At 53.5% G+C, this 11,293-nt stretch overlaps 2 protein-coding genes across 2 annotated transcripts; one reads left to right on the top strand and one right to left on the bottom strand.

Annotated features, from left to right (window-relative positions):
- Positions 1-364: 364 nt before the first annotated feature.
- RPL35 (ribosomal protein L35) lies at positions 365-4,670 on the top strand. Its single transcript, XM_006205522.4, has 4 exons — positions 365-477; positions 875-1,011; positions 2,203-2,284; positions 4,485-4,670. Exons 1-4 carry the CDS (start codon positions 475-477, stop codon positions 4,632-4,634), a joined length of 372 nt encoding a protein of 123 aa, XP_006205584.1. The 5' UTR covers positions 365-474; the 3' UTR covers positions 4,635-4,670.
- On the bottom strand, positions 4,668-8,756 carry WDR38 (WD repeat domain 38). The gene is given in 8 exon segments (XM_072960116.1): positions 4,668-5,013; positions 5,085-5,132; positions 5,703-5,852; positions 5,985-6,116; positions 6,365-6,445; positions 6,756-6,918; positions 8,036-8,161; positions 8,671-8,756. Coding segments are annotated over 7 exon segments (792 nt in total). The 5' UTR covers positions 8,137-8,161; positions 8,671-8,756; the 3' UTR covers positions 4,668-4,896.
- Between the last annotated feature and the right edge of the window lie 2,537 nt (positions 8,757-11,293).

Raw genomic sequence — 11,293 nt, 5'->3', positions numbered from 1 at the left:
ATCTTTGAAAACCTTCATCCTTCATCCCCTGTACCCCAGAACACCCGTACGTAGCTCAGAGTAGCACAGACTGGCCGACCTGCAAATGTTTACCGAATAAATTAATGAATGAATAAACGAATAAATGAATGAACGAATCCTAGTCCTTACTATGCCAACTCCGGTAAACTGCCTCCCGGGACTCAGTTCCCCCAATACGCTGCTGAAGGCATTAGACCAAACCTAAGTAATCTCGAGCGCTCAGGAGAAAGAGTGGGACACTGCTGGGCGGGGCTTCGGCTCCTCAGCGCAGGACGGGGCGGGCTGTACCACCACGCTCCTCGCAGCGGGGAGGGGGATGGTAGGGGCGGAGCCTGCGCTCCCCTGCCTCGATACTATTGGCCACGCCCTCCGCCACCCGGCAGTAGTTGCGGAGGTCAGCCCCGCCTCTTCCTCTTTCCCTCCAAGAAGGCGGCGGCGGTGGGTTGTACAGCAATGGTGAGTGCCGGAGAATCGGGCCCCATCCGCGCGCTGTGGGCCTCTGGGGCTGGGGTGGGAGGCGCGGGGCGAACCTTGAGGTCCCACCTGCCATCCTGGCCTATGGGACGCCATGCGGCCGTCCCAGCCGGTCTCATCATCCCCTCGCCGGGCTGGGCTAGGAGAGGTGTTCGCGCGCTGCCAGGGCCTTCGTTTTCCTGTCTGCTGAATGGGGCTGGCGTCCTCGCCTCGCAGCAGGCCTGGGCGAGGGAGCGCCTGCCGGGGCCTGGATTGTTCTGTCAAGGCACTTTAGTGCTGGGCCTCCAGCGCGCTCGTGACACCGGTGGAGGCCTTAGTGAGCGGCGGAGGGGGAGGTGGCCCCGCCGGCTGTTGGACCCAGACCCTTTATTGCGCGCAGGCCAAGATTAAGGCTCGAGACCTTCGCGGCAAGAAGAAGGAGGAGCTGCTGAAACAACTGGAGGACCTGAAGGTGGAGCTTTCCCAGCTGCGCGTCGCTAAAGTGACAGGCGGCGCGGCTTCCAAGCTTTCCAAGATGTGAGTGACGGGCGACCAGACCGCGGCCTTGTGGGAGTGGGGGACACACGCATTGGGAGCGTTTGTGGATTTTCGAAGTTGACTTAAGGAAGGGTCCCGTTAAGTGCCCATTCCCTGGATCAGTGAGTCGGAATTTAATGCCCTTCGAAACCAGTCTATCCAGACTCCCCTTGCTGACGCTCAGGCGCTTGGAGGCCCGTTGTCTTTGTGCGCTCCTTTTGCCTGGAGTGCCCGTCTTCAGCTTCTCTGGCTGGAGAAAGAAATGGGTGTCCCTCAAGACCCAGTTTAGTGCTGCCTTCGCAAATCTAACTGGATTCCCTTCTTCTACCTCCCACCATCACTGGATTTTTTTTTCTCATCCTCCCTCACTTGGTTGAGGGATCCCTTGCACCCCCTTACTTGAGTTGTAGTGTAAGTTAACTGATACAAGTGGAGCAAGAATCCAGACTTGTGAAAGGAGCGTAGTTTTGGAGTTAGTCAATCTGGGCATAAATTCCACTTCTGCCACATCCTATCTAATGGGCAGGTTCGCTTACCACCCAGGTTTTTTTCCTGTTCCATAAAATGGGCCCCCAGTAATTTTCCTTTGGTGATGGGAGGAGAATGGTTGAGTTGGGGAACACATAAGCAAGTTGCATGCTGAATCCTCAAGACCAAGTTAACTGGTGGCTGTTTACTGAGTGACTACCATCCCCCAGCATGCCTCATTCAACATAACTACAAATTCACCTATCCCAGCCTGTTCCTATCTTCAGCCTCAAGCCTGCCCCCAACCCCAGCAGCGTTCTGTTTCTCAAGGTGTCTCATTTCCTTCCTAGGTGGTCCCTCCTGTGACTCCCTAAGCTTAACTTGGTTGTCCAGTTTGTAGCAAGATCTCCACTCAGCTCATTCAGATGGGCACTGGTCAGGTCTTCTTTGTAGCCCTCAGGAAGATCTTTCCTCATGTGCTCTCCCATCTCATTAAGACTCCTCAGTGAACCCTTCCCAGCCCCTCCTTGTCCCCACTCCTGTGATGCCCGTGTCTCTGGCTTCCAGAACACCTTCCCCCTGAGTTGGGTTAGGCATCTCTTGGGTGAATATGGATGAGTTGGAGAGCTCCCCTGCCCTGTGACATCTGGGCCAGGCTCTGAAGGAGATGGTTGGAGAGCTCTGTGTCTTCCCCATTTTCACTGATGTCTCTCTCTTTTGTAGCCGAGTTGTACGCAAATCCATTGCTCGTGTTCTCACCGTCATTAACCAGACTCAGAAAGAGAACCTCAGGAAATTCTATAAGGTTAGTGGGGAATGGGGTGTGATGCTTGACTACAGGGAGCAAAATTCCAGCTCTCCTTTGGCCAGAGGGGCAGTATTGCGAGGTTGTCCTGCCGGGTTGCTGGGGACTGGGCTTTCCAGAGCCTTTTCATCTTGTGGATTGGTTCACCTTCTTACTAGCATGTGGCGTGCAAACTGCATTTCTTTGGGGTTACAGTTGTCAAGAAATCAAAGATGTGATGGGAGTCAAGCTGGAGACTTGGGTTATGAATAAAACCACATCAGCTAAGTGAGTTTGGGCAGTCTATAAGAATTAATTGTTCAGATGTTTTAATTTCCTTTCTAGCTCTGTGTTAGTCACTGCAAAGCATCTGGTATTCTTATTTTTCAAACGAGGACCTCAAGGCTTAGAGCAGTTAAGTTGCCCCACGTCACCTCCAGTAAATGGAGTGATTGGGCCTAGGGTCTGAACCATGTCTTGAGGGGCAGGGGATTGAGTGAGTTTGTGTGCATGCATTTGATTTATTACATGAAATTGGCTTGTGTGATTTTGGGGCCTGGCTGTCAGAGTATCTTGGACAGCCTGAAACTCAAGACTTGTTTGAAGCTGCTGTCTTCGTATGGGACTTGGGGGAAGCCACATCCCAGCCTTTGATTAAAAGTTGGCTGGTTGGGGGCTTTAATTGCATCTGCAAAATGGTTTCATTTCACATTGGCACTGAAATTAGTGTTTGAATGACTGGTTTTGTGTTTGGCACATCAGAAAACCATCACAGTGCCTGGGCTAGCTGCCTAGGGGAGGGGATGCTGCCACCCTTGGACATTTGTGTGTAGGAACATTTTTTTGAGGATTGGGTCTGAAGCTTTCATTAGGTTCTGAGGGAATCTTAAAGAGGTCATGGCCCAGAAGAATTGTCTTCGTGATGGCCCAGTCAGCGCATTCCCCAAAACAGCCAGGCAAGATTCAGGTAGAGGTGAGGTTTCTGCCTCTGTGTCAGTGCTGTCCAGTACAGTAACCTCTGGCCATAAGTGCCACTTAGGTGGCTAGTGGCTATTGGCCACTCTCTTGGACAATACAGGGTTCTAAGTCACTTAGTAAATTTGAAATGGAGGGGGCCCTGACCTGTGCCAACTGATAAAAGGGATGTAGGTGGACAAAAACTTCTATGCTTCCTGGCCCCTCTGTGAGCTTGCCCTCATCTGCTTAGCTTTTTCTGCACTTCTCTGCCCCAGGCTGCTCGTGACCTAAACCCCACTTAGCTCACACACGCCTGCTCTGTGCCTGTCCCTCTGGCTATCACTCTGGGGCTTTTATAGCAACTCTAGTTTCTCTCCCTTTCAACTGGCATCCATGTTATTCCTTCATCTCTTCCCTCCTTCCCACCAGTATGCCACTTTTTTTTTCTGTCCATCTTTCCCACTGGGCTGGGAACTCCCTGAGCAGGGAGTGGGTCTTGTTTATGGCTAAGCCGCACCCAGCACAGGGCCTCAAGCTGAAGAGGCCCCAGGGGACCCTTTATAGACTAAGAGATACATACCATGAGGTATGTATGGTTGGCTCACCTTGGTAGGAGGTAGGGCAGGAATGAATGGAAACAGTGATGGAGAGACCATGGCCCTATTAAAAGTCTAAGAGTGGTAGGGTGAAGTGGGGGGGCTTTGTCCCTCGTAGCAAGATGACCCTGTTCAAGCCAAATCTTGCTGAGTTGCATATGTAAGTGGGGGTGTCATCACAGGGAACACCACAGGTACCTGGCAACCCCTCTAGATAAATTGAGCACCATCTTAAAGCTGCACGCCCTGACCCCCCCACATAAACACACTTATATAATTTAAGCCAAGATAACAGGAATTGTCCCCCAGGACTTGGTGGGTGCCACATGACCCTTGCTGGGTTGGGGCATGACTGACGCCGCAGATGAGAAGAGCACCGAATTAAAAAGTTAACCCACTTAATAGACTTAAAGAAAATGGGGACAGTCCTCCCCCAACCTTGAATTTAGGTGAATTAAAGCTAGCAGTGAAGCGATGTGGCCTGCCAATATCACAGTCAGTCTCCAGTCCCGTGTCCAAAGTCCCTTACTGGGCTGGATGACATCCACCTCCTCATGCTTGCATCTACCCAGACACACAGTTCCCTCAGTCACTTCACAGCACCTCTTAGCTACTGCAGGAGTTCCCAAACCCTGGTCCTCAGGTTCCCCCTGCTCCCCCTCACCCAGGGCAAGAAGTACAAACCCCTGGATCTGCGGCCCAAGAAAACGCGTGCCATGCGCCGCCGACTCAACAAGCACGAAGAGAACCTGAAGACCAAGAAGCAGCAGCGGAAGGAGCGGCTGTACCCACTGCGGAAGTACGCGGTCAAGGCCTGAGCATCCGGGCGTCAATAAAACAAACAAACTGGCTGATGTTCCTTTGTGCTTATAGGTGTTTAAGCTAACTGCTTGAGAGATGGTGTGGCTTGGTTATGGTCACCAGGCATCTGATGATTCCCAGCAGGCTGGCCTGCCGCTGTTAGCTGCCCTGGTGTGGGGCTATGGCAGTCCCTGCCTGTCCTTTCACCAAACCCTGTGTCCCCTGGATAGGGAGAGGCAGGGGTGGAAGGTCTGAGAGCCATATATGGTGATGTTATGTTCAACCAGCTCTGGGTGATTTGCAGCGGGCTTGGCGTCTTGACTGATCAGCAGCTCCAGACACCAAGAGTTTCCCATCTGGGGTAAGGGCACACGCATGGGCCACATCCAGGACTCCCTGCCAGAAGTACAGTATTGGGCTCTGGGTGTGCAGGCCTTCCACTGCACCCTTGTTTCCACAGGCCTTACCTTCAGGGTCTCAATGCACTTTCCGCTGTTGCAGTCCCATACTTTGACCTGGAAATTAAAACAAGCAGAGGAGTAGGGAGGCCTCATAGGCAAGTCTGGCATCTTTGACAAAATCACCTTGGGGTGAGTCTCAGCCATCATCTTAACCTCTTGGTCTGAGTTTTGTCTGAAGTGTTTGGTCTTTGGTGGGTTTTTTTGTTTTGTTTTTTACGGGGGAGGTAGTTAGGTTTATATATTTACTTACTCAGTGGAGGTACTGGGGATTGAACCCAGGACCTTGTGCTTGCCAGGCGTGCACTCTACCACTGAGCTATACTCCACCCTCCTTGTCGGAGGTATTTTTGACAAGGGCTGCACTGGTGCAAAAAGGAAGTGCAGTACAATTTTCCCTAAAGCTGAGACAGAAATGCTGGTGTCACTAACACTTAGGCCAGGGCAAACCTTAGTGCCAGGCATCAAGTACAGAAGTGGCTGGCATCTGGGTCTTGTCTTTGGCAGCCTCCTATTTAGGGCAAATAGGGATGTGGATATTTCTCGTCATGGGTGCTAAGGACTCTGGTAGGGAGGATGTAGGGGTAGGAATTTGCCCGGAGGGAAGGCATGGTCTGGTGGGGTTACCGTGTGGGAGTAGCCAGCACTTGCCAGCTGCAGCCCATCAGGGGAGAAAGCTATGCTCTTCACCCAGGTGATGTGGCCCTTGAGCTGAACAAGCAGGCTTCTGGTTGAGGGCTTCCAGATGTGGATGGTCTTGTCCCAGGAGCCGGACGCCTGGAGAACAGGCAGCTCTTAAGCCCATAGATTTGGGGCTTGCATACTCAGCCCCCAAAATGGCCCTTGACCCTCAGAGTCTTGCAGTCAGCAGTAAGGGGCCATCCTGGAACTCAGGGCAGCCCAGCTCACCAGTAGGCCAGATGCCGAGTAGCACAGACAGCTGATGTTGCCACTGTGGCCCTCCAGCTCCTGGTGGAAGAACGCTGGGGTCCTGGCCCTAAGGTCCCACATTCGGATGGTAGAATCCCAGGAGCCAGTGGCCTGCAGATAGCTGCCATGAGCATGGAGCCGGCTTGTGCTCACCCTCCTGGTTCCTTGGCCAGATGTACAGAAAGCAGGTACCACCTCACCCAGCCCTGCTGAACCCCCTATCTTAGGGAGGAGGGGACAGGCTCAGAAGAGCTAAGTCACCCAGTGGAGTTCTAACCACTGCTCAGCCCCAAGTGGATGTGGGTTCCCAATTCCCTTATGGTCACTGAGGTGGGCCCTGGGCAGAGATTGTGTCTCACCAGGCAGTCGGAGCTGGGTGCGAAGTCACTGCTCTGGACAGAGTCTCAGTGTCCCACTAAGTGGCGCAGCACCTGGCCTGACTGGAGGAGAGCACGGCCTAGAAGCTGCAGTGTCAGGTTCTCGGTCTCAGACGGATCATAGGATTTGGGGAGGTCTCCTGGGCCATGACAGAGGAGGGCAGTCTAGGCAAGGGGAGCCTCATGGTAGAGGTCTTGAGGCACGGGAGCTGGGTGGGGGAGACTTGGGGAGGTAACTGGCCAGATGCAAGGAGGTGAGATGTCAGGTGTGGGTATGGGCAGTGGGGAAGATGGAACACCCTTTTTGGGACAAGTGTGCAAAGTATACACTGCCTCTGGATCCCAGATCTTGCTGTGGCCTTCCTCTACATACCTGCACCTCCTAGAGCATCACCGTCTTGTCCCAGCCACCTGATGCCAGCTGCTTTGAGTCAGGGCTGAAGCTGACAGTCTCCACACTCCGCTGGTGACCTGCAGGAACCAGCCCGGGGGGTGAGGTGGCACAGGACGCAGCAAGGCCCAAAAGGGATACCAGGCTTGGATGCTTGGCTCCCAGTCCCACCCAGCCCACTCACCTTTTAGGACCTGCAGACACTTGGTTTCTGCTACATCCCACAGGCGGATGGTACAGTCACAAGAGGTGCTGGCGAAGAGGCGGCCATCAGGGGAAAATCGGCAGAACTTAACGGGGCCTGGGGCAGGCAGCCATAGTGAGGGAATAGAGCACTGTTCCACCTCCGGCCTTTACAGTCTGACTCCTAATTCAGCCCTATACACTCTCTCCTCGCTTCCTTCTAACTCTCACCCTCCAGGAACCTGGGAATTCCTGGGCTCCCATCCCTTGGCCTGGAACATCCAACCCAGTTTGCCCATTTGGAAAATCAATACTCAAATCAAATGCAAGCACCTCCCAGAAACTCCTTGACAGCCCAACCTAGGTTTATTGCCCCCTTGGAGCTCCCCTGCCCCTGGGCTTACCCTATTACAGCATGAATCAGTCTGCCCTGTAATTACCAGGTTTCTTTTTCTTGTCTCCTTAATAACAGTTTACATTTACTGAGTCCTTACTGGGTGCCTTTGCTTGCATTCTCTTACCCTGTACGGTAGCAACTATTATCCCCATTCTAAAGAAGCTGAGAGGTGACATGATGTGGCTACGTTCACAGTTTAGAAAGTGGGTAGACAGATGAAACTTAACATTACGCTAAGTGAAGTCATTCACAAAATACTGTAAGATTCCACTTACACAAGGTGCTTAAGTCAAATTGGTGACAAAGAACAGTGGTTGCTGGAGGTGGGAGTGAGGAAAGGGAGAAATTAGTTCAATGGGTATAAAGTTTCAGTTTCACAAGATGAAGAGAGTTCTGAAAATTAGTGGCAAAGCTGTGTGAACGTTGAACTGTATTCTTAAAAATGGTTAAGATGGTATTACGTGTATTTTTAAACAATTTTTTTTCAAGTGATAGGATTTGAGTCCAGGTCTGTGAGAATCAGAGGCCCAGGGACCAGTTTGTGTCTTCTTGCCCTCTGACCTTAGCCCTGCCTAGGCTGTCTTGCTCGGATGCCCAGCTCAAAGTCAGGTCACTGAGGCAGGCTCTGCAGGATGCCAGAACAAGTCCATGGGCCTTGGTCTCCCCATTTAGGCTGACAAACCCCACCTGTATGGCCACCCAGTCTCCACAGCAGCCGCCCGCTCTGGGTCTCCCAGCCATACACACAGCCGTCCTCGGAGGCTGTGAGCAGCCTCTGGCCATCGGGAGAGAAGGCAGAGGAGTTGACCTGAAAGGAGAGCACAAAAGTCCTGTCCTAGGGCAGGAAACATCTGTCTGATCATCCCTGACCCCCGACTCCTGGTCCCAGCCCTAAACACTGCCCCAGTAGCCTGGAGTTGGAGCTTGGATTTCAGGCCTCACTCAACAACCAGAACCAAGGAACTTCTGCAGTAGAGCCAAGAGCTTGGAGCCCTTTCTGCAGCCCTATAAGACCTGAGCCTGAAGCTCAGAGCCCTCAATGAAGCCAGAAGCTGGAGCCTCCTCTAGGCACAAGAGCCCGTTGTGCAGCTGGAACCCAGAACTAGCTCAAAATCTACTGTAAACCAGAGTCCAAAGAACACTGGAACCAGCTTGAGTTTGAGCCCTCTCTGGAACCAGAGCTTAGAATTCTAGAGCCCATTCCGCAACTAGAGCCCAGGGAACGCTCGATCTTCCACTGCATAGAACCAGAAACCACTCTAGACCGAAAGCCAAGGACCTTGCCTAAAGTCTGGGCAGAGCACGACAGGGCCTCACCTCCCCGCGATGCCGGTCGAAGAATTTCACTCTCCCCACGGCCAGCGTCCCAGGGGCCCCACTGTTCACGGGCCCGTGGCCCCCCGCCATGGCGGGGTGCCTCCTAGGCGGGCGCTGGTCTGGCCCGCGGGCCCCACTTAGGCCAAGGTGGAGGAGAAGGGGGAGAGACTGTGTATGAGCGGTCTCCATGGCAATCGGGGCGGGGCGCACAGCCGCTGTAGGGTCTCTGGAGAGCCACGAGGAGAAACAGTCAAGGAGAGACTGTTCCCATTCCGGGAGAAGTAGGTCAGCAGCAGGGTAAACCACGGGCGGCTCCGAGAAGGGACTTCTCTGCCCGGATCGCTGCCCGTCGAACCTTGGAGCCCCTGTGTCCCCGGGGAAAGGTGGCGCGCCCCGCGGCCGCTAGGGGGCACGCTAGCCCCGCGCTTCCGTCTCCCGCGGCACCGAACCCGTCCGTGCATAGTGCAGATCAGTTTGCGAAGGGCCCACAGACCCCTTTGAGACCATCCTGTTTCCCCATCTACACAAAGGAGAAGCTCATCCCTGCACTCCAGGCTCCAGGCTTGAGCCAAGCTCAGGGCCTGTCACATGGAGGGCCCACCCTGGAGCCAAGAACTCTTTCCTACAGGAATGGCCACTACTGAGGCTGAAGAGCTCCCATAGAGGGCTGGAAACCATATTCATCTCTACTCTCCAGGATGTGGAGCGCCAGAGGCAGTATAGAAAGCATAGAGCATTAAAAAGTAGGGTAACTTGTTAACATTCCTAGCAGCACAAAATGTGCCCTCTGAGGAGATGGAGTGAGGCCCTAGGAGCTGTCAAAATCTTTGTTGGATACTTCAAGCTGAAACCCAGAAAGAACAGGACTTGGTTTCAATGTCCACTTTTCAGATGAGAAAACTGAGGCTCCAGGAGGTGGGGGGCTTGCCTAAAGTCACTCAGCCAATAAGAAAGGAACTGAGACTTCATCCCATATCTCTCGACCCTGGGTGTATATTAGGACCACCTGCCATGAATTCCAGGGGCCTCACAGCATATGAGTCTCTGACTCCTGGTACATCAGGGAAACTGAGGCCCTGAGGGGGCAGATTTGGCCCAATCATCCAGCACATTCATGGCAAAGCTGGGGCCACGACCCAGTCCCCTCCCCACGGTGAGACAGGGGTAGGACTGAGACAATGTACTCCTCCACTGTCCAGTGGATTCCAGGCTCCCTGAGGGTGGGGCTGGGGCAGCTGGGCTTTGGGAGCTTCAAATTCAAGGGTTCCCAGTGTTGATTCACATCCCTCCCCCAGAAATCTTTGCTAGAAATTCTTCTCACGGAGATCTGCTGTGTTCCTGCTCTATTTTAGGTCCTAGACATTCAGGCGGGCGAGGGAGTGACAAGGGCGTCTTTGAGGCAGCCCCACCCCCATCCTAACTCCCAAAGAGCCCAGATCACTGAATTGGCTCCCTAGGGACCCATCTGATTTGGGCGTATAAGGCCAGCTCTAGACATTGGTCCCAGACATGGCTCCCCCATAGATGGTTCCCCAGGCCCTCTCCCCTGTTCCTATGCTTAGGCACCCCACAGCCCATGCCCCATTCAGCATTTCCCCAGCCACCTAGTTGTTCCTGCTCTACCTGAAGGGGCCAGACCCACCTTCCCCAGCCCAACCCATCATTCCCAGAGCCCTCTGGATCGACCTTGTCCGCCAGGCCCAGTGACCACTAAGACTGTAGGAGTGTTGGTGGGGTTAAAACGTTTCTGCTTGACCCAGAAGTCTGTGATTGGAACCACCTCCCATGAATTCTAGGGCCCTCAGGGACCAAATCATCGTGCCCACCTCTCCTGCTTCATCCTGCCCCTGCCACCTGCCCCACCTTGCTCCCTGAACTTGTCCACAAGAACTCTTCCATCTACACTCCCACCCTGGGCCTGTGCACATGGGGTTTCTCACCCTCTTGGCCTGACACTTACCTTGGGATCTAGCTCCAATATCATTTCACTGAGGAGGCCTCCCCACCTCCCAGACTTAGTTAGAGCTCCTGCCTTAGAGATGGAGCAGTAAAGCCCCAAGTCTGGGTTAAAACTGGGTTCTGCCAACTACTAGCTCTACAACCTTGGGCAAGCTGCCTGATCACTCTGCCTCAGTTTCTTCATCTGTAAAATGGGGATGCTAACAGTGGTTGCCTTGTGAGGAGTTGGTGAGATGGTGCCTGTTAAGGGTAATTGGTATGCAGTAAGTGCTCAGAGAGTGTGTGGAGGGGGGCATGACATCCATCTCTGTCACTTTAGCTTGAAATACTTTAAGCTAAAGCTCTGAATGCCCAAGGGGTCCACAGGCTGGGTACACATCATGATGTAGAGAACACCTGGTAATCAGGAGCTGCCTGGCTTTATGCCCAGGGGAAACTGAGGGTATGGCCAATTCTGGGTTTGGGTGGGGGCTGCACCTGTAGGATGTGGTCCATGGCAGCAAGGGGAGGTGGGGGGATGAGTGGGTCACAGTCATGGAGGCAGCACAAGTAATTTACTGGCTCAGGCTCTGCCCATGGGATTGGGTGGCCCAGATTCTAGCCTCTCCAAGGGGGTCCTTGGGGAATGTTTTCCATCCCTTTACTATCTCTTTGTTCTCAAGAA

The sequence above is a fragment of the Vicugna pacos genome, chromosome 4 (assembly GCF_048564905.1).
Source record: "Vicugna pacos chromosome 4, VicPac4, whole genome shotgun sequence".
In the NCBI taxonomy this organism is placed as follows: domain Eukaryota; kingdom Metazoa; phylum Chordata; class Mammalia; order Artiodactyla; family Camelidae; genus Vicugna; species Vicugna pacos.
The sequence above is the reverse complement of the archived record's forward strand: the minus strand, read 5'-3'. Positions and strand labels throughout refer to the sequence as shown.